Here is a 23,409-nt window from a genome sequence, read left to right on the forward strand (position 1 = left end):
ACAATCTTTGTCCATGGTTTAAACCATGGACAAATACCGTAATTTTGTATGGGGCGCCAAGTGTCGCATGGCTTATGTCGTCGACGAAACGTTAACATTTCGTCACGAAAAGAATGATTTCGTAACGAAATAGATTATGCGAGACTTGGAGCCTCATACTAAACTACGGTCTTTGTCCATGGTTTAAGCCATGGACAAAGATTGTACCACCTTCATAAATTCGGGCTACAATGTACATAGGAATAAGAATAATTTATATATGTATATATATATATATATATATATATTGACATTATTTGCTCATCTACTCGTAGAGAACAAAATTGCAGATTGAAATAAAATCGAGGCAACATTGGTTACTCTTGTGTAATAGGCAGTCGTCTAATTCATTCCCATTATCTATTGACAAAATTAATACAAATTTTCGACAAATGAGTCTTTGCGCGGATTTTCCCCCCCGCGATTAATACCTCTTTGTCAGTCTTTTCTTCAGTTTTATCTCATACAGACAAGTATTAAAAAGATACAAAGCTACTTGACGTAAGACTGATAATAGATATACGTTAAAAGCAGCCCAAACTTCTATAGGTATGTCTGACAAACTTCAACTTGTAACTACGCTGCACCACACTAATCCATAGTCCCTATTTCAAAAACATATCATAAGACGAAATCTTGTTACCATGTATAGTTGCATTAGTCATTGTTCAGACATGACATTGTCAGATAACACAATCTTTGATGATCGTGGATTTAGTCACGTGTAGTGCTTTTCGGTGCTTTTCACAAACAACTTCGTCAAAGAAATTGCCTGAATAATTAATCAGCTGAAATTGAATCATTCTCATCAAACCCAGTGCCTGTTACGATCCAATTTCCATAGCGCATTATTTCCCCGTCTATCAATGCGCCGGAGTGTGTTTTTTGGCATTGGTTTATCCCTCATTAACATTATGATATCTATCGCAAACTTTATAATCAGATTGAGATAATATTTGAATTTCTCTGTTTACTAGGTAATACTGACATATTATTAGTCATGCCCTTCCTCATCACTTTTTATCTAGAATCATACAAAATGCTGTTATTTTTAGAGGGAGATAATATAATACTCAAACGTGTTATAGTCACAATAGCTATTCAGAGTCATCAACAGAGCATTTTTATGGGTTACAGCTCGTTATTCCGAAGGTTCGTTATTCCGAAGGTTATTCAATCCGAAGATCGTTATTCCGGAGGTTCGTTAATCCGAAAATGATATAAGGTTCCTTATTCCGAAGGTTCGTTAATCCGAAAACGAAATAAGGTTCGTTATTCCGAAGGTTCGTTAATCCGAAAACGAAATGAGGTTCGTTCATCCGAAAATGTAATAGGGTTCGTAATTCCGAAGGTTCGTTAAATCGAAAATGAAATAAGGCTCAATATTCCGAAGGTTCGTTGCTCCGAAAATAAAATAAGGTTCGTTATTCCGAAGGTTCGTTAATCCGAAAATGAAATAAGGTTCGTTAGTTCGAAAATGAACGTTCGTAAATCCGAAAATAAAATAAGGCTCTTAAAATTCCGAAAATAGAGTAAAGTTCTTGTTGTGACAAAATATGGTGTTGTAATTACTGTCTTATGCGTTCGTTGATACGTATGCGCATATGTGTGAGTGAATGTATGAAGGTCAAGTACATAGAAACTTTGAAATTATTGTTTAAATGCCCATCTTATCCGCTCTCACCCCATTATCGTCGCCTTATAGCCTCACGTTTATCGGTAGTCTAAAATTCATCATCGTCATCATAACAATTCAGGAGAGGCATGTTCACTTTGAAAAGAGGATGCTAGCATACTCACAATCTCTTTGGACACATAAACACATACGAACACACACACGTCATGTAAACAGGCACACACAAACACACGCAATTCCATACAAACTTTTATCGGCGACGTATAGAATGCCGTCGTAATTTGTAATTTTATTTGTACATAATTGTATACTAACGATGAAAGGAGAGGTATTTTCTCCTCCGGAGGATGAGCTCGCCCCTTCCCACTCCTTCACTTCTTCATCATTGTCAGAATAATACATTCATTATTGCTGTAATGCCTGGACGAATTGCAACCAGCGCAACAGGTCGATACTGATCAAACAACATAAACAAATGGCAAGGATAATACTGAAAGCAAATCCTTTAACACCCTCCTCTCAAATGTTCAAAACTTTGCATTGGATTCCTATGGAGGAACGTTGGCGGTTCCATCGGGCTAAGCTCTTATATGATGTAATTAATGGTTCTGCTCCATCCTATTTGATTGATCGCTTCACGCTATGCAGTAGTACACATCGGTACAGGACAAGAAGGGCGGGTACCCATGGGCTTGTTTTGCCAAGAGTCACCTCTGAGAGTGGGAAAAGGGCTTTTTCTTTCTCTGGAGCTATGCTTTGGAATGCACTTCCTGCAATTATACGCAGTTCTCCTTCAAAAGCTACCTTTTGCTGTAATTATTTGAAACATTTCGCCTCATAACCTGGGTTATTTGCTATCTGATATATGTAGATCTTGTTAGATCCATTTTCTGTAATCTCTGTTGTATATTTCTGTAGTGTTATTCGTCTGTTTCGTTTGACTTTTATGAATGAGTTTGTGACACAGGGCCTCTAGGGAGAACAGTGCATTGACTACTGATAGGGCCACCCTGTATAAATATGACTAAATAAATAAATAGATAAATAAATTATTTGAAATAATTACCATATTCTTGCGACTCTAACATGTCTCAAGCAGGAAAAAAAAATCACACATGCGTGGACTTAAAAATAAAGGCTTTTAAACAAATAAACAATCAAATATACTCAACAAGCAGATTTCGAATGTAACATCTCTTTTAATAAGCTTCGCTGTGAAGAGTGGAATGTAATCGAACTTGTCCTTCTGATCAGTCACTAGGTAAGTTATTATTTTTGCATGAATTCAATGAGAAGTTAAATGCAGTTCTCCACTTTTTTGTGTGACATGGTAACACATGGAATTCATATCGTTATGGTAACTGACAAAATGTAAGCCAGTGCTTGGTATCATTTCTAGCTATCGTAAAGTTAAGTAAATTGGGTTTTATACTCCATTATGATAGTCTTTGCCATGACACTAGTTTTATTACGTATTACCAAAAGAAACTGCAACTTTTTTGTGTAAAACCCGATTTTGGACACATATTTAGGTGTACTGTTTGTATATTCAAGTTACGGTACCCATTGTTAGAAGTGAAAAAAAAAAAAACGAGTTGTCAGTTTGCATATATTTCACTTTCTATATATATATATATATATATATATATATATATATATATATATTATATATATATATATATATATATATACTTTTTTTTTTTTTTAGGGGGGGGGGGGGGACCAGGGTCACCATCTTAATATAGGGAAGGCATTCAAAATTAAAGGGATGGTATAGTATTGGCTGAGATGGGGCGTCAGGTTTCCAACTACAATTGGTACAATTTATTAAAAACAAACAAACAAACATATACGTACTGATGTTGGCGATTATATTGATCGTTATCATACATAATTCCAATTTTCCAATTTCAATTTATTTCATATTTCTCGATGAAAGAAAATACATCAAATATAACAAAATTAAATGAAATACATGATATCCAGCTGGAGACACACATAGAATACTAGTATTGCAAATATATAAAACATATAGTGGTCGATCTATGAAGTTTGGAATCTGTGAATGAATGCTAAAGAAATATGAAGGAACCTACTTAAAAGCGAACTTGTTGAGCGTAGGTCCCAGTTAAAATCGAGTTAAAGATTAAAATGGGGATCGCGGTGCGTGCATGTACTGTATCATGGCCACCATGAGATTAGGGAGAGAGAGAGAAAAAAAGAATCGCTTTGTACGGTCCGGGTCTCAAATTGGCAACTGTGTTCGATTGGCTGGTTAGAGAGATTTGGAGAAGTTCATTGGTTGTGGAGGGAGACTGGAAGAGTACATTTTACTGAAGGGGTGTTTCCCCATTACCACTTTGTATACATTGTACGGTAGAGACCCGGATCTAATCGAATTCCTAATGGTTTGATTATGAAATGTTCTAATAAAGAAAAACAAGCATATTGAATATGATTTAGGAACGATATTTAACTCTAAGAACTAATATTTATCTCTCAATCACTGTAACTCCAGAAGAGTTTGATACGTCTACAATACAATTTCATCTCTTTAGATTCAGTATAGGTTTTGATATACACCACCTTGTCTATGAAGAGTTTCTTTCCAAAGCATGCTTCAATAAAGGAATTTTCACGCAATGTTTTTATATCCTGTTATAATACCCCAAAATGTGCCTCGGGAAAAAAAAATCTACCTGTCTTCGCTGATTTTTTTTTTCTAGAATTCCCTTTTTTTTTTGGGGGGGGGGGATGGTGCGCCGACTCACCACCTTTTGGAATAGTACGGTGATGTACAACACATAAATGTTGGTTAGTTACTAGTTTCTATGACTTCGAGTATCTATCTAGGATGATTATGTCATATGATCTACACATTTTCTCTTATTTCTTTCATTTCTCCAAATAAATTCACAGCCAATAATCATGTGATATGCGGGTTATCTGGAAAGTCACACAGGAAGGAAAGCTGGTCGGCAGTCGACCTGGCCTTACTCTGGCATCAAAGTGCGGTCAAGCACTCACACGGGCTTCTGATTGGATCCTGCTGGATCTAGCATCTCTTGGAAACTCAATTTTCAGCGCTTGATTTCTCTACTTTCTCACAAGAATTTCACTTGAACACTAAGCTAAGCATAATTAAATTAAAATTTCCCGCAAGATGATAGTAAAGTTTTCTTCGACGCTAGCACCTGCGAAGTATGTTTTAAATTTTTGTTTGTTTGGTGTGGTTTTTTTTTTTTTTTTTTTGCACTTTGTGGTAAGGCATTAATTTGTCTCTTTCTCAAAAGATGTCATTTTCGATGACTTTGTTTAAGACTTATGGGGAATGTTAATACCTAATGCATCTTATGCTTCCAAGACAAGACGAATGTACGCAAATTGTACAAATGCATTTTTGTCCAATTTTATGTTTCGAAAATGCTTATGAGCATTTCTACGCGTCGCCCATCTTATTTTGTATGACTTCAAAGGTTGTTTCCGAAGCTGCCATGGATTGCAATGTTATGAAGTACATAACTTTCAATGACCACCGGTACTGACATTGTCATCGACTTATGTTGAAAGAATTCAAAGAACGCAAAAGGAAATTTTTTCATGGTTATGAATAGAAGAAGTTGCAAGCGGAAGTGTCGCAAAATAAATGTACAGACCTATATAAATGCATTGCTGGTGGCATTATAGATAGATAATGTGTCATTACTAATGAAACTGGTGTGATACGTTCCCTGCCCTGTCCCCTTATTTGATGCTTCTCATTCAGTGTTGTTTCGTTGCACTCCGGATATGAAGATAAGTAGCTAAAGTTTGATGCGCTGCCCTATGCGGACATTTAAACAGCGTTTACAGTTCGTATCGTCAGCTGTGTGTCTGCTGACCTATCCTTTTACATCATTACATATTCTACACGCAGGATGAAGTGCTCAGCAGGAAGGGGGGGGGGGGGGCTGATATCAGAAGATCACGAGTCCGCAGACAGAAATTTTGCCAGCAATCATGTCAATAAGTTGTATGAATGTATGCTGCTGCTTTACATTCTGTGTATAGAGATTCACAGGATGTACGATCTATCGAAAGCAAAAGCACGATGGTAATTATTAAGCGAGGAAGTGTAACTGTATACTCTGCCCATTTTCCATAGAGCGCCTTTTAGACCAATAGGAAAATATCTCGCCTTCTAAAGAAAAGCGGAATTGTGGCGCGGAGAGGGTGAGCGGGTGACATGATCAGATCCGTTTATAAACCAACGTGCTGTTGTGTTGTCAACATTCTGTAACTGCGATGACTGGGCTCATCAACAACTGGACGTACTTGTAACCCGTTATTCGTTTTTGGACAGTGTCGAGAATAAAGCCGCAGTCAGAATTGCAGAGATGTCAAAACAATTTTTTTTAGGACGTCATCGTGCAGAGTGAATGAATCATTATTTTAGGATTATTTTGAGGCACGTAGAAGGTGATTAACTATACTCGAAGTTTTCATTTTCTCATAGTTGATACTTTTCCTCTATCACTGCATATATCGGTGACACCGTAATCCTGTTTCAATATGGCGAGTTCACGTCAGAGAATAGCCTCAAAGCGTCCCAGCAGAAATGATCCAGGAAAGCCAGATCCCCAAATCAAAAGGCAGCTCTCCGTAACGACCGAGATGTCACGGCAGCTTGAGTCCTCTTTGCACCTCCGGACGGACGCCCCCCACTACCATGGAAGAATCAGCCAGAAGAAACGCCATGGGCAGCGCCAAGGGAGGAAGACTTCATTGCGCCGACAGTCGAGACCCAAGCAAGACAGTCCTCCTGCTGACCAAGCGAAAGAGGAAACATTCCTAGATGTCTTTAACACCAACATGCCGACTGACGAAGCAGATGGCGTTGTGGATGCCATTTTGATGGCTAGGAACGAGATGAAACACTACGCGCACAACTTGAAGGAAGTCTTCATTCACGCCGCTGAAACTGTTGGTCACACCATTGTTGGGTGTGTGCTGTCACACCAGGTACACAATTTCTCTCTCTCTCTACCTCTCTAAGTGTAAGGCTACGCCATTATCATATTAAAATACATTGTGTAGTGAGCAACCAAACAGTCAGAACGGTAGAAGTTTCATTAAATCGGACAAAGAGCATAAACTAAGAAAACTGCGTAATTTCAAAGCTTTTTTTTTTTTTTCTAATTGTTTGCACGAAGAAATGAAACTGTTTTTGTCACATGGCATGACGAAATGCAAGACAAGCAAAAGAGTAAATACGACTGTAAGAAGGCTTCCAGTTTTGGAACTCACCCAGATTTGCTGTCTTATTGACTGTAGAGCCAGTGCTGGGAGAACCTCGGTACTGCGCATGCTGCGGGGGAGAAAGGGACCAAGTGGGCGTCAAACTTAGAGAACGCTTTCTGCGAAACAACGCTTATTTTTAGAGTCGTAACAGGACCAACAATACATTAAATAGTGTTATATGAACATGGGGTGCAAAATTAAGCAGCTCTAACTTACAGAGTGGCAAAATGTTGCATAGAAAGTTGACATCATCTCGAAGCTATGACTCTTGGGGGTTGCTAATTTGAATTTGAATTAATTGCAAGCACAACAATTTGCTACGAATCCTCTAAAAGTGTACCATTAAACAGTTCCTGCAATCCAAATGTATATGTGACTCCTTTTGATACGTTTTGGTCTGTAGGGCCTACATAACCAAATCACAAATACTTCACGGAAATATACAGTATCTTTAAACAATTTGCGAAATTCTTTCTGCACCACTTTAACCACCATCTCTTAAAATAAACTCGTCCAGATCATCTATGTTCATTTAAAATGATTTTGTAATGATAAAGCTTACCTTATCTTTTAACCAGTTAGAATCAGAATGGACTGAACTGAACTGAACTTAATTGACATCATCCTCCTGTAACATTTGAGCGGAACTATAAGAATAGTCATGTGCTTAATTATTCATTGCTACGTCGAAAAAAGAAATGTCAGAAACATTTACATGAAAAGGCACGTGATGTAATGCTTCAGTGAAGCTAGGTGCAGGTATAGTAATAGCAATGAATAGTAAGGGGCGTACTAGTAACTGATGTGTTATTGTTACATAAGGATGATCTCACAACTAGAATATAGATAAAGATGATCTGGATGAGTTTTGCACGTAGGGCTTAACAGGATGCAGAAAAAAAAACACACAAATGTTAAAAAATATATAATATGCATATTTTCATATTATATATTTAGTGATGTAGTTACGTGCAGACTACGAGGCATCAAAAGAGTTCAACATCTTGTTTAGACTGCAAGGACTTTTTAAGGTGTTGAGTTTTCATTTGAAATAAGCTATGGCGATAAACTTTACCGTACTTTCAAAACCGAATAAAGTCATTAATTGACTCACAAAATATTTGTGTGAATTTGTGATTTAAGAGACAGTTATCTCCTGGGTCGCGTATAAATTTGACATTCATGGATATACTCGCTTTAAACACTCTCTTCTTAATAATTATGTGCAGAACAAAATTATTGCATAAGAATATTGGCATGTCTACCAGATATGAAAAAGCTGAAGAAGTGTAAGTCACACAATGCCTAATTTGGCGCACTTTGGCTTCGCCCTACATGCCCTCAGTAATGGTACAGTGCCTTAAACCCTAGTTTGCAACACCTATTTTGCAAGACTTTAACTGTGTTCGAAGACTGTTTCCAGACGTGGTTACGGAGGATATCGATGTATATTATTTTCTGCATTTTATAGAAATCGTCGACAAATACTAGATTTACAAAGTGAGAGAAAAGAGACTATCCTAATATAAGTGACATGATACGGTATCATCAATTACCAAGCACATACACTGTCAAAGGTGCAGCATTAATGTCTGCAGTTCGGCATATACTTTAGAGGACAGAGGTATTCATTGATTGTATATCGTCACTAAAAGCTGTCTGATGAAAAGCTTATCATATTCTTACTGAACTTGTCGAAGTAGGTACTCGGTGTCATATATTCCGCATGACTTTACTGCATACGAAAGGTTAAGCAGAGTCTCAGACACATTTTTTTTTTTTTGGGGGGGGGGGGGTTGTTTTGTTTTTGTTTTTGTTTTTAGTTCTTATGGATGCAACCAAGCAGTTCTGAAGATGACACCTTCCTATTTAGGGACCTCAATATACGAAAACAGAAGAAAACCGGGGGGTGGGGGAGTGGGGCTTACATACCCTGCCCTACCCATATAGGCCTACCCTAGATTTTCACCCCATCCTACAAACGTGATACACACTTTAAAAAGTTTGATCTCTACACTAACCCTTCACATTACATGACTGAATAGGAAAATTATGGACGTACTGCGTTAACGGCGCTACACCGGAAATTATTGAGGTAAGAGGTTGGAGTGTTGACCAGTATCATATTTCTCTGTCTCACTGTCTTATCGTCGTCGTAACTTTCCCACTATTATCTCTCTCTTCCTCTCCCTGCTTACATCTCTAGCATTCCGTTGACGAGACAGAGAATGATCACGATGTGACGACAATTGATTCTCTCGGAAATAATGTCTTCGTGGCTCACCCCACCAACAGGGACACTCCCTGCCGTCTGGGGATGCACATTTGCTACCACAATGAGGGTCTGGGCTATTGCATCGCTCGCGTGTTCCAGGACTCGATTGCTGACAAGGCCTGTCTTTTGTAAGCGTGCTATGAGTTTACCAACTTTGATTCACATTGTCCACTTATCTTTTCAAAGGCCTGTCGTGACCGAAAATGTCCTGCTTCATAGTGACTCCTCTCCGTTATGGGACAGTTGGTGGCTTAAATTAATCCAAGAAGGCGGTTCATAAAATCATCTGTAGGCTTACATGAAGAAGCAACATCCCATGTGACACTTCAGGAAAAGTAGCAGTATGATAGGAACAATAAATGGTGTTGTAGCAAAAGAAAAAGTATTGTATTATTATTGGAATTTCGGTACTAGCAGTTGTAATATTAGCTGTAGCAGTAATGCTTGGCTTGCATATCAACCTTATATCATTATTCACCATCATAAAGATTACGTTGTAGCTAAGTATTTCATTGACAAACGTATACACAATGTGATTTTCTGTAATTGTTCCATATTTTGCTGAACATGATATTGTGTCAAACTTGTCTTTTATTGTCATGCCATGCATGGAGTATTTGTTAAAAACGAATAGAAATTTATGGTATTATTATCTCATTCGCAATTGGTTATCAGCTGTGTTCTGTTGAAAAATGAAATAATTTTGAAAGTGAATTAAACTTGATTTGATTTATCGTTTACTATTACTATTTACTATTACTTTAGGGCACCACCGGCTGCAATACATGATCTTCATACCCTCACACTTGCACCATTATCTTTATCATGAGTCCTCATCACTTCCATAGATACAATAATATTCATGCTCACCTACACCATAGTCATCATCATCATCTGCTCTTATCATAAACCATCATCACCAGGATCGTAACGATAGATCAGCGCTACACCAAAATCACAGGCACCACAATCACCTGGTAGGAGTAAAAAAAAAAAAACAAAAAAAAAAAACAAAAAAAACAAAAAAAAACACACAAAAAAACACCCAACAACAACAACAACAACAACAACAACAACTCTGTCCTCATGGAGGTTCCCAGTGTGAGTTATCCATAATAAACGCACGTAACATCTCAGGTGCTCACAACCGAACTCGAAAGGTTCTGTGATGGTGCTATAACCCGATGAAGTGGTCTCTACCCACCCACGCAAAAAAAAAACAAAAAAACGGTCGCATGATGCCGATCCCTCGTGGTTCGCCCCATGTGACTAGCAACAGTCAGCAAACGGTTCAACCATGCCATTCACACCTTCATCGCCATTACAATCACGAGTGAAATTCACCAATGTCTGTCATGTGGTTGTCGTAATGATGACGTTAAGGACGATAAAACGGAATCCACTTTCTCTTCACAGGAAATCTGACATCCTTACACACGTGAATGAAGTGGATATCCGCAGCAAAAGCATAGAAGATGTCCTCCAAATATTTCTGCGAACCTCGGAAAAAATCCAATTGGTAAGACAAATCTTCATCTCATGAGAGTAAATAGATTTCGAATGGACAAGAAAGAGGGTAAAGGCAGTCGTTTTAGTGGCAATCTTATTATTGTGGTGTAAGGGAAAAATTCCATGAACTAAGAGTGATTTCCCGGCTTCTTCCTACGTTTGTTTTGTTTATTTTTTTCTTAATCTACTATCGATTTGGAGATGTTGAATTGAATTCAGTGTGATGGGTGATGCTGATAATATGAGTTTGTATGATTTACCTCTATTATACACGTTAGCTTTAAACGTATATGACTTTTAAATAACACAACCGACAAACTCGTCATCTTCGTGTTCTCCGGAAGTGACCAAATTCACTCCCTCTGGATATGACATCTGAACCCTGTCTCATCAAAACGGAAAAAAAAAAACGAGTTGCCAGTGATATCAGTGGTAACTTTCAAACATGCAGACTTGATCGTAAATCTGTCAAAATTTGCGACTGATTTTAAACCGATCGCTCATTTATTTTATTTAATTTTGTTTCATTTCAAACACTGCAAAACATGTATAGGCTTAGCACCTAATAACACAGTGTAAATGCCAGCACATAACACAATATCTATAAACGAAGAAAAACACTGTGAAATCAGCAACCCTACGCATCACTTTCTGATGATAACGAATTAAAATTACAGTTGCGGGAAATGGAGGAGATATACTGAAAATTGTTTTATATTTTGCAGTCTCGTGTACATTATAACTACTCACAGAGCAAAAATATTAACACTAAGGAAGCAAGTTGTTTGCATGAAAAAGAAACACGTAGACAAACATACATACCTATACCAGGGCTCGACACTAACGATGGCCCATCACAAATGAAAGTCGGGCCACCAAATTTCAAAAAAGGGCAAATTTGATGGCCCGCCTTGGGCCACCAAATTCTTTTGAAAAGTATCTCAATAAATTCCTAACTTTTTGCGCCAGAAATTAGCAGTCAAATTTGTTTAAAGGATGGATGAAAAGGACTGAATGAGTGCCTGAGAGTGTATGTTGCGAGTTTGTTGAGGTTTATTTATGAGTAGATATGTCCAACTTCCAATTCTTACAATGATAAAACTTAAATATTTGACTCATTAAAATAACAGGACTTTTAATGTTTTTATTGTTTTTTTTCTTGCCACCAAATCTTTGAAATTGAGGATTTTGGTGTCCCCATCGGGCCACCAAACAAAAAAGTTAGTGTGGAGCACTGCCTATACAATCAAACAGACAGACAAACAAACACGACGAAGCTCCCCTGATTAAAGAGAAGGAAAGAGGGAAGAAACAGAGTGAAAGAATTATCTCAGAAGAAGAAACAGAAAGAAACGTGAAAACAGGAATACAGGGAAAAGGCATGAAGTGAAAGGTCAACGCCGGCATGCACAGGCGAGATACAAGATGCGATGGATCATCGAATTAAAAAAGAAAAAATAATGAGTATGACGAATAAGAAAATTAACTCAATAAGTTCAAGCTCACTAAGAGGGGGTAGCTCAATCCCCGATATAAGAATTTATGAAATCAATTCTTCATTTTGATTGTGAATTTGTTTAAATTTATAGCTTCTTTCATACTATTATCGAGAGAATTTCAAAATTTGGGGCTAGTTAAAGAAATTGCTCATAGATTAAACAAAAATGGTCATAGTTAAGGCAATTTAGATTGTCATGGAATTTTCAATTAATCATTTATTCTAAATATCAAAACTACGAATAGGGAATCGGTATTATTAGATGAAGGAGATATGACCCTTATGACCTAACGTAATATGATTTTTAATGTTACCGGGAGTTCAAATTTGCAGTGAGGGCATTTCAAAGTTAATTATTTGTGTGTGTGTGTGTGTGTGTGTGTGTGTGACGATGGTATTATCTTAACTAGATTTATACACTTTTATTGCAATTTAGTGCGATCTTTAGATTTAGACGGATATTATAGTAAGTTGAAGTCAAGCCCAAATTTTATGACATCTGAAAATGATTTCTGAAAATGATTTCTAATATCTGAAAATGATCTCAGTGGGTAGCCAAAACATCTGCCTACGTTGAACAATGTCCCGTTACTTCCGTAGTGTCAAAAATGTTCCAGTTTTCCGACAACGACAAACAAAATCCTGTTATTGGTTATTGAAGAAACCTTCATTAAATCGACGATTTGGCTCGTCCTCCTGGTTATTCCATGGCTTACTACTATTTAGCAGAAAAAAAACCCTCATTTTGAAAATAATACATTAACATCTCTCTATCTCTAACATAGTACACATCAGCAATTAAAACAGCCTTTGATTTAGCTCAAAGCCCTAAACCTATAGTTGAATTACGAGATCAGCAGAAGGAAATCAGTTTTTTACGATGATCTCCTCAATATTTGGACTTTTTGAAGGTAAGGAATTATGAAAGCATTTTTTTTTTTTTAATTTTGTTCTTTAAAGAGATGGTATAGTTTCATTTGAGACCTGGTTTCGGGTTAGCTTTTTTTTTTTCAAATGAGATGATGACAAACCTCTTGTGAAATTTGAAAGAGCATGTAATTCCAAGATGAATTCAACGTTTATTTGATTGAAATATTATTGGTTTCGAAATGGCCAAGATATCCAAAACAAAGCGATTAGGATTGCTTTGTTTTACAATGTTTTTGGATATCTCAGCGTTTTTAAAAACCGATTTTCATCAAATAAACTTTGAATTAGTCGTAGAATTATAATATGCTCTTTGGCATTGTCATGAAAGTGGTTTCTTAGTATCTCACAAAACGTTAAGAGCTCAATCCTCATCTCAACCAATACCCTACCATCCCTTTTGTTTAACTAGTGCGCCTCGCAAATATTCTTACCAAGGAGCCAGATCAGCCAACGTTAGTAAACAATTATTAAAGTGTAAGACACCATCCTAACAAGAAGCAGTTGTCATTTGTAGAGTTCATAGAAAACGATGAATAGTAGCTGTATATCAATTATGCATATTTGCTATCTCTCGCTCTCTTTACTTCCTATGTGCTTTATTAATCGTTCTAATCGCAGAGACTTTTGCGACAAGACATGGAAGGCGCCCCCCACATGGAAATAACAATCGAGCTGACAATTATGGGTACAGGTAGGATCACTGAAACAGTGCAGGCCTGATTTGTTTTGATGAAAGTATAAAAATGACAAAAAGAATGAAAAAATCGATTAAATTGTTTTTAAACTAATTGAATCTATGTAAAACTTGATAAATATCATGATTTGTAAAATTCTAGTTCAGTTCCTCCTCAGCACAGAGTTCAACGCTTAATGCATTGTCATGAAATACCTAACGCCAGTAGAGCCCAGCGAATTCATTGTGATTAACACCTTTCGAAGGTTTGTTTCACGTAATTTAAAACCTTTTTTTTATATTGACCTCTGACCCCGTACTTTGCCTGTCCCCAAATTCGATGAAGCTATGACAGACATACAAATAACCATATTTTTGTTTGTTTGTTTGTTAGTTTATTTGTATCTTTTTCATTACCATTTGCCATATAGACGAGACCGTTGCTGAAATCGAAGTGGTTGTGTATTCGCAAGCCATTTTTTTCGAAAGCCCATTGCCGAAGAAATTTTTTATCACACAAAAGCTTGACCACAACGAACCTCAGCAGCGCATGCGCGCTAAATCTGACGACTTTCTTTACATGGATGTAGGACGCCCGGAAAAAGCATCCCATGATGCAGGTATGTATTAGCCATGCACCCCCAACCCCCATCGTATCCACACACTGCACACACACACACACACACACACACATGGACCCCATTTACAGTGCAGGGCCGGGCCGAGCCGCGGCCGAGCCCTGCCTCAAATATTGCGGTACTCGGCCCCGCAATTTTGTTATACAGTGCCGGGCTCGGCCCGGGCTTTTAATTCAAACCTTTCAATATTTTGTCGTAGTGGCGCTCTGCTTGGCGCCGGTCGGCCGCCGGTCGCAATGTGGTAAAGTCTGGTTTCCAGACCCTTTGCCAACTGGACTCCGCGGCGACGAAGTCGCCGCCTTTGCAGAAGGCAATTAAAGACCTCTGCAGGACAAAACCAATTAAAACTATACTCGTTTTCGACGTTGAGGGCGTTAATATCCTAAGTAGTGAAATAGTACGGGCAGAGGGTCTGGAAGCCAGACTAAATTTGGTACCGCATTTGGCCCAGTTTGCGTTTACAGTGAGAAAAGGCCGGGCTCGGCCGCGGCCGAGCAGCGGCCGAGACTACCTCCAGAGCTTGGCCAATTTAATGCGCGGCCGATTTTGGTACCGCATTTGGCCTTTCGCGCGTTTACAGTGAAATGAAGGCTGCGTTCGGCCGCGGCCGAGCCCGGCCCTTTCCGGCCCTTTCACTCACTGTAAACGGGGTCTTAATGTAAGCAAGAGATGATGTAACAGTTAATTTATGCTGTAATAATTAATTTGTCAAAAATGTATATGAATGTCACACGAGTCTGTTTCGTATTTGTCGATATTCTTTCCTTAATGCGGAAGGGAGCATAGGTGAGGCACGTTACATGGTTTATTGATACAAAGATATTGTACTTAAAAAAAAAAAAACATACTTATGATATTTGTATATACAATCATGTAGTCCTATGTGTATATATATGTATATATATATATATATATATATATATATATATATATATATGTGTGTGTGTGTGTGTGTGTGTGTGTGCGTGCACATGAATGTGTATATTATGTATTTATATATCAATATCCAGTTTTTTTCGAGACATTGTATGGAGAATACATAAAGCATCGTCAGCAGTAAAGCATGGATTTAACATGACATGAAAGTAAAAAAACGTCTCCTAAAGACCCTAACACTGTAATTATGACCAAACCGTTTTCCCCAAAGCTGGGTCCATAGTTATTGATATAATTATGTAAATAGGGCCTGGGGTTACATAATTATACTTGTATTTAGAATACTGTTACAAAAGTCCCTTGGTTATTCCATACTCGTTCTGAAAACCGTATCAAAAGGATGCGTGAATTTGACTGACTCACTCCTTCTCCGGTCTGCCTTTGTCGGGGTCACCCCACAAGCCCGACACCGACGAGTCATACAAGCCCACGAGTTCGACATTGAAAAGCGGTCCATGCGTCATACAGCCCATGAGTTCGACACTAGGCAAATAAAGCCCATGAGTTCGATGCTAGGTAAAACAGCCCACGAGTTCAACAGATACAACACGGGGTTTAAAGTGTCGGTCTTAAGTTGTGGGCCTTGCTAACTTATGATAGTGTCGAACTCATGGGCTGTATGACTCGTGGGTGTCGGTCTCGTGACGTGCACCCCCTTTGTCAATGGCCATCACTGAGTCTATAGAGAGACCAGGGAGGTGAGTGAGAGACAGATTCAAAACCCCTTTTGATAATAGCATTTTAAACTAGAGTCACCGCGACAACATCCCGGGGGTAATCTCCCTCCCCCCTTTTTTAAAACCCTGCATGCCTGTTAAAGCAGTCCCCGCAAAATCTTGCTCGGAAAGGTGTCTTCTGTCAAAAAAGATAACTTTTGCCAAATTCTACCCTAGGCAGCTAGGATAATTACCCCGACTTTGACAAACATATTATTTTGTCGTGACTTTTTTTTTTACCGAATACGTTATCTAAAAAAGAAATATAAAGACAGCAGTTTTCCACTTATTAGCAGTAAAACGAGTCTGCTTATTTTTTTTTTTTTTTTTTTTTTTTTTTTAGATGCCTTCGTCTTGGATCATTACGTCTACCCACGTGGTAGGCGCCACGTCGACTTATACGCTATCCGGCAGTCGTCCAGCGGCCGTGTATTTGACTGCAATTTGGAAAAACTCAAGGTATGTTCTCTTCAGACATGAATTTTAGATAGTTTAAAGGGATCGTATAGTTTTGGTTGAGACCTAATTTCAGGTTTCTAACATTTTTTGGTGAAATAATGAGAAACCTCTTGTGAAATATGAAAGAGCATGTAATTCCATGAGAAATTCAACGTTTATTATTAATTTTGATGAAAGTTGGTTTTGAAATGGCTGAGATATCCAAAACAGAGCGATTCTAACAAAGTGTGGAACCGACCTTTTATACAATTACTTTGTTCTACTTTGTTTTTGGATGTTTCAGTCATTCCTAACCCGATTTTCATCGAATAAACTTTGAATTGCTCTTAAAATGGTATGCTCTGTACTATTTTCTTGGTATCTCGCAAGAAGTTAAAAGCCCAATATTCACCTCTATCAATAGGCCTACTGTACATGTACCGTCCCTTTAAGCAGGGCTCCACACTAACTTTTATATTTGGTGGCCCAAAGGCAAACTTCCGACCTTTTTGGTGGCCCGATCAGGCCACCAAATTCTTCACTTCTGAAATTTTGGTGGCCCGACGTGCGTTTTTGGTGGCCCCGGGCTACCGGGCCACCGTTAGTGTCGAGCCCTGCTTTAAGTATACGAAATCTGGATGGATCATCTAAAGACTCTATGGCTGTCTTTTGAGGTGCACATGTCAAAACGGACCCCCCCCCCAAACACACATACACGCAATGACGATGAACGAAGTGTGTTCGAGTAAATATCCAGAAAGCGCGAAAAGTTAATCTGCTGTGTATGTTTAAATGGAAGCTGAACCAATGTTCTGAAATCTTAGGAGGTTAGGGCGTCAAGCTAATGATAATTATTATCAAAGTCACGGGACAACAATGATTTAACTTTTCCCAAATCCCAAATGTTTTCCCAGAGACAATGTTCTCATAAGACATTATTTCATGATGCATCAGCAAGTTGTATCAGTTACATCTATCAACAACTGGGCAACCAATTTACTGGTTAAGGTATACCTAGAGGGCCTACTACCATGCCGTCCTATCATCATTCGCTAACGGCCGGCCATGCGCCGTCACGTACGTGATCACGTGTTCACTCTTCACAAATCATTGATTTTTATTGTCATTATCAATGGTGGTTCAATATCACTTGATCGTGTTTATTTTACACTAATCCAATTGTATCATGTATACATATATATATATATATATATATATATATATATATATATATATATAATAGGCCTATATATTATAGTCTCCCCCCTCCTCTATCTCTCTCCCTTTCTCTCTCTCTTTCATTTCCAGGCACGGAGAGGTAACATTAATAGGAGGGGGCCCGAGTGTCTTTTTATCCGGCAGAACTTCACAAACAATCGATGTAGGTTCGAGTCCTTTTCTAACCCTGGTAAGCATTTGGTAATTTTCAATAAATCTAACTATAGTCTTTCTTTCTTTTTTAATTTAATTAATAATAATTTATTTGATGTAGAGTCACTTAAAGCAGCAATCGGAACACAAGTTTAAAGAGGCAACCTCATAATTGACCTCGAGATGGAAGGTTCATGGTCTTATCCACCGAGTCCGCTCCTCAAAATTAGAAGGATTTGATTGGTTGATTGTTTCGATTCATTCAACGTGTTGACCCGTGGTACCGTAAAATGGCTGACTTGTTCATCTTCAATCTTCTTGTTTGTGGTTCCTGATCCGTCATCCCTTTTCTTATAAGCCCGCTGCACACTACACGATTTTGCCCCGATTCACAGGTCTTAAGACCTTAATACTAGAAGTGTGACGTCACAGTCTTGCCATTTTCTAGTCGTACGACTGGGTCTTAGCGCCAGTCGTAGAGATTTGACATGTTGAATTTCTACGACCGGTCGTAGGCTTTCAGCCATTCACAATGCAGTAAAATGCAAGCGCACGCAGTGCGCACTGCGCGCGCTTTACAGTCGTAAGCCTACTAGTAAGGTTCGGTCGTATAGTGTGCTGTGTCCGGTCGTACGACTGGTCTTAAGACCCAGCTTGGCTTAAGACTTTAAGACCAGTCTGATCGTGTAGTGTGCGGTGGCCTTGATCAGTGAAGGCTGCCATCTTCCAGCCAGGACCTGGCAGCAGCAGTGAGTTGAAATACTTTCCAGCTTGAGTGCATGAAGTCATTTCTCTCAGTGGCTTCCCGCCAGCGTGCCTTGCGTGTGACGTCAACATGTGATTTCCCCTGGGCTGCGGTTTCTGCTATACATCTTCTGTGTTTAGTAGAGCTCTTGAAGTAGAAGTAGTGGAGGGCGGATGAGGCTGCGGATGAGGCAGTAGCAACGGTAAAGTGAAAGAAGATGCGGGGTGCTGTTCAGGTGCGGCGGAAGGGGGTCGGGTTTCATCAGGGTGTGAGATCAGCAAGGAAAGCAGGAAGAGTAGGAGGGATTTGGCGGTGGAGGCAAATAGTCAAAGAGAAGGAGGAGAACCGGTTTGCAAAGCGGCATAGCAGGGAGTACAAGAGGTGTGGACTCGATGGAAAGGGGTGGATCAGAGGAAGGTTTCATGGAGTAACCTCAGGTCACTGTCCTCTAGAGCTGTGCGCTTCATGATCAGTACCCTCTGTGATGTTTTGCCTTCACCAGTGAATTTGAAGAAGTGGAGCGTTTTGGAGGACAATGGGTGTGGGGTTTGCAAGAAGGCAAGGGGCTCGCTGGAGCACATTCTGTCAGCGTGTGGCTGGTTATTGCAGGCTCATACATGGAGGCATAACCAGGTGTTAAAAGGCGGTGGTGGGAGTGGCAAGGGTGGCAGTGGAGGCGGGAGAATGGACCCCCATAGGCAGCGTGAGGGGAATCCGTTCTGTGAAGGAGGGAGTGAGATGCAGTGAGAGAAAGAAGGGCCAAGGGGATGATATTGGAAGGTTGTTTTTCATGAAAATTGCACGTTCTATCAACCTGATAATTTTATTGATACCCGTTAAGGGTAGCAATTATTCCCCCTGCTTTCTGAAAGCGGTTAGTCAATCAATCAATCAATCAATCAATCAATCAATCAAAGTTTATTTCCAATCAACGAAAGTCAAAACATAGTACAAAGTAACATGCCATGAAATAATATTGTTCAAACATTTGCAAAAGATTCATGTAGTATCCGAGAGAAATTATAAAACACACACACACACACACACACACACACACATATATATATATATATATATATATATATATATATATATATACAATAATTAGGAGGAACAATGCATGTATACTTCGTGGGCGTGCGGAAAATAGATCCGTTTATGGAAAATAGTGATCTACTAAAAAGCAAAGCTTGTGGGACGTGGATCGCTAGATAATGAGTAAATAATATATTATTCGAGGTTTTTTTTTTTAATAACTACATGTATTGTATTTAATATAGATTAATTAAGTCATTTGTAAAGATATACATGTAGTTATAGTGAGATACGCAGGTCGGAAAAAAAAATAAAATAGAATATCAGTGCTAACGCCCGGACACTGTTCGCTGAACTACGTGTACCGGGAAAATATGACAAGGACAACACACACGTACACACATTACCCATACACTAAGACGTGAGACAGTACCGAGAGGAGAGAAGACGGTAACAATACAAGTCTACGAAGAACAAAAAAACAGGAAAGGAAGAGGAGAGAAGAAAGAAGAGAGGTCTGCATACAGAACACGTCAAAATGCTCTTTCAAATGCTCTTTCATTATAATAGAAAAGTGAATTTTCGTGGAATCCCATAACCTCTAGTAGTCTCCTCATCCAGCGGTTCCAACACCAAAACTTAAAAATTCATAACTTTTGCATCGATTGTCCGATTTTCCTAAAACTTTCACTGATGTGTTCTACTAATGTTGCTGCTTTCACTCAATCCACATTTCTCTTTGGGTTTTGGTTTCCTTTAACAACTGCCTGAAAGCAAACTTGTTCAGTTTTGCGTTTGCATAGCATCAGTCCCCCCCCCCCCTCTCTCTCTCTCTCTCTCTCTCTCTCTCTCTCTCTCTTGTTTTGCTTGAGCTTTGAGCGGATGATTTTATCTTGCTTGGTTACGTTTGCGCATCAGAACGTTTACTATTGTCAGACAGCAAAGCTGATTTAGTAGAGTTTCCTTTCAGGCAATCTCCTCCTTTCCAGTCTCAGTTCGATTGTTATATAGTTCAGTTTGTTTAGGGTTTATAGGCTGTTCCACGTTCTCGTCGACCTGTATTCTGTACTTTCTTATCACTCACATTCCTTTCCCATTGGCATCCAAGTTTACAGTTCTCACCCCATACTTGTTGTCACATCTGATCCTTTTGTTTAACATTCCATGTTTATCAAAAACATGGATTGTTGACATAGTTCTCCCTTTGCTTGTTGACACTTTCTTCCAGTTTGTATGTGAATTGGGTTCTTTCATTTTAGTTGGTCTCTTCCATTCCTGTTACTCCCATTGGTCCTCGATCTTAGTTGATTTGAATGTTTATAAGTATAGTTTATGCAAATTATGCTCGTTATGTTGAGTTTTGCTGAAGGCAAGTCAAACTGCAAAACAAACAAGTGTTCCTTATAGGACTTGAAGCCTGCAGGACTCATGTTTACAGTCTGCGTCCCTGAACCTGTAGCTATCCTACACTATCATCGTTTTTATGTTTATCATGTCTTAGGGATCATTTTCTTTTTACATTTTCTCCTTTCCAGGCAAATACCTCATTGTAAATAAGGACAACGGAAGGATTCAGCTCGGAGAAGCTGGCAGTCGTGCAATGTTCCAATTGCACGACGTTTAAACGTCTGCTCCTCCTAACAATAATGTTCCCACATCCACGACAAGAGTGATATATCGATGTAGATTTTGATTCATCCAGGTAGTATGATAAAAGCGTGGAGTCAAATCTCTTCAACTTGACTTTCTTGTGAAAATAAAGGAGAAAACATTTTCGTGACTCGTCCGAGTCACTTCTGAGAACAGCTCTGTTTGGCTGGCGATAGGAGAATGGGCGATGTTACTGCCCATATCACATGTTTATTTTTTGTACGTCGAGGAATATTCCGGATCACGGACTTGTATGTTGATGAAAGGTTTACCCATAGGGAGATCTTATAGATGGCGTGGCAACTCTTTGTAATCCATGCAAACACAAACATGTTTGAGTTCTAGAGCATAACAATGAAATGTCTAACATTCCTCTTCGCTTTATTGAAGTTATACTCGGCGCCGCTCCAGCTCCAAGACAAAATTTGGAGAGTTTTAGTTGTCATTGAACTAAGGGATGTATTTCAATGCAAATCTTGAGCGAAATACTAAATTCATTTATAAAAGTTTAAGAATCAAAAATCAAAATGAAATGAAAATTAGGTCCTCGTAAAAATTTGATATATCTCCGTAAGATGCGCATATTTTGCACATGTTAGTTTTCTATCTATTTGATATGGCACATTATTTTGTTCTTTCAAGTAAAGTTTTCGTCTAAAGCGTGTTGCAGCGGGTTTTTCTAATTTTTGCTGTGAAAGATGTTTTTACATTACAGTGCATTTTGATTCGCTGCTCCAATTCAAAGTATACATATTGATTGTTGCCAACACATTGAAAGAAAGCCAGAGAGCGAACTGCAGCATGGGGAAGTCTTTTCTGCTGTGAGAGCGTTAAGGCCGTGTCACACCAGCCTTGCGTGCGACTTCCGAAGAACATTTTTGCTATCCGGAGGTCCCCGCAGATGACCCGCACATGACAGTACCTAGCATGTATCTCAAAAGTAGTTACCCGGAGGTGCGCACGCTGGCTCTATTTACCCGCTGCCAAAAAAAGCCCTGTCACACCAGCTAAGCGGGCTTATTGCGTATGGGGATTTTTCAGCACGCAGAATGATTTCTGCGGCCGGACAAGGTTTAGGGCGAGTTTGGCGTGGGTATTACATGGTAAACGCGTGATACCTAAGTCCTTCTTGCGTGTATTCCGTTGAACTGCATGTTAGGCGGGTGGGTGTCACGTGATAGCTTCGTGATAGCTTCTTTTATGTCAGTTGCGGGCGACATACGGGCTCTGCGAAGTACCTGCGCCACAACTGCGCGTTATCTGCGTACTAGTCGCCTGCGAGGTGAGTGCTAGCCTGAACAATAGTCTGGTTCGAGTGGATGGGCAAACAATCATTTGTCTACTAGCTTTCAAGAAGTGAAGATGCCCCGTAGACGGAAAGTGCACAAGGGCAGAGAACGTCCAGTGGATGGACAGCCACAAAGCCCGGAAGATTCACAGCAAATGCATCAAATTGCTGCTGAAGTCCATTCGGCGGATGAAGTCCTGTCCGAAAGGGACCAGGTAGTCCTCGACGCCACAGAGGACAGAGGACAAAGAAGAGAATGAGCCCACAAATGACATGCACTCCCTTCACATAGGCATAGATCAGCGGGCAACTTACCTACTTCAAGTGGGTCAAATGCCTGTGAATTGCGGCGGCTACGGCCCTCCTACGGGTGTTCTGCGTGGAACTCTTTGGGCAATCCTCGCGACTCATCCGGAAATAGTTTTGGTCATGCTCAAAACTTTGCTGCGGGAAAATTGGACTAGCGTGCGCACCTTCGGGCAACTAAGGACGAGATAAGTGCTAGGTACTGTCAAGTTCGGGCCAACTGCGGAGAGCTCCGGGTAGCAAATTTGTTTCCCCGCAAGTCAAGCCGCAAAACTTCCCTAGATACGGTATGACAAGGCCTTGAGCATGCTCAAAACTTGTTCCGGAAGAGTCACGGGAGTTGCCCGTAGAGGCACGCGCAGAACACAAGTAGGAAACCCTTACCGGTAGCACCTCACAGGCAACTCCAAAGCAGGTACTTCGCAGTCCCCGTAAGTCGCTCGTAA

General features: G+C 39.4%; 1 protein-coding gene across 1 annotated transcript; it reads left to right on the forward strand.

Annotated features, from left to right (window-relative positions):
- The first annotated feature begins 14,420 nt into the window (after positions 1–14,420).
- Positions 14,421–21,343, forward strand: LOC140232176 (uncharacterized). The gene is made up of 4 exons (XM_072312316.1): positions 14,421–14,460; positions 16,474–16,589; positions 17,877–17,976; positions 21,255–21,343. The coding sequence occupies exons 1-4, from the start codon at positions 14,421–14,423 to the stop codon at positions 21,341–21,343; spliced, it is 345 nt and encodes a 114-aa protein (XP_072168417.1).
- The last annotated feature ends 2,066 nt before the right edge of the window (positions 21,344–23,409 follow it).

This window comes from Diadema setosum, chromosome 8 (assembly GCF_964275005.1).
Source record: "Diadema setosum chromosome 8, eeDiaSeto1, whole genome shotgun sequence".
Lineage (NCBI taxonomy): Eukaryota > Metazoa > Echinodermata > Echinoidea > Diadematoida > Diadematidae > Diadema > Diadema setosum.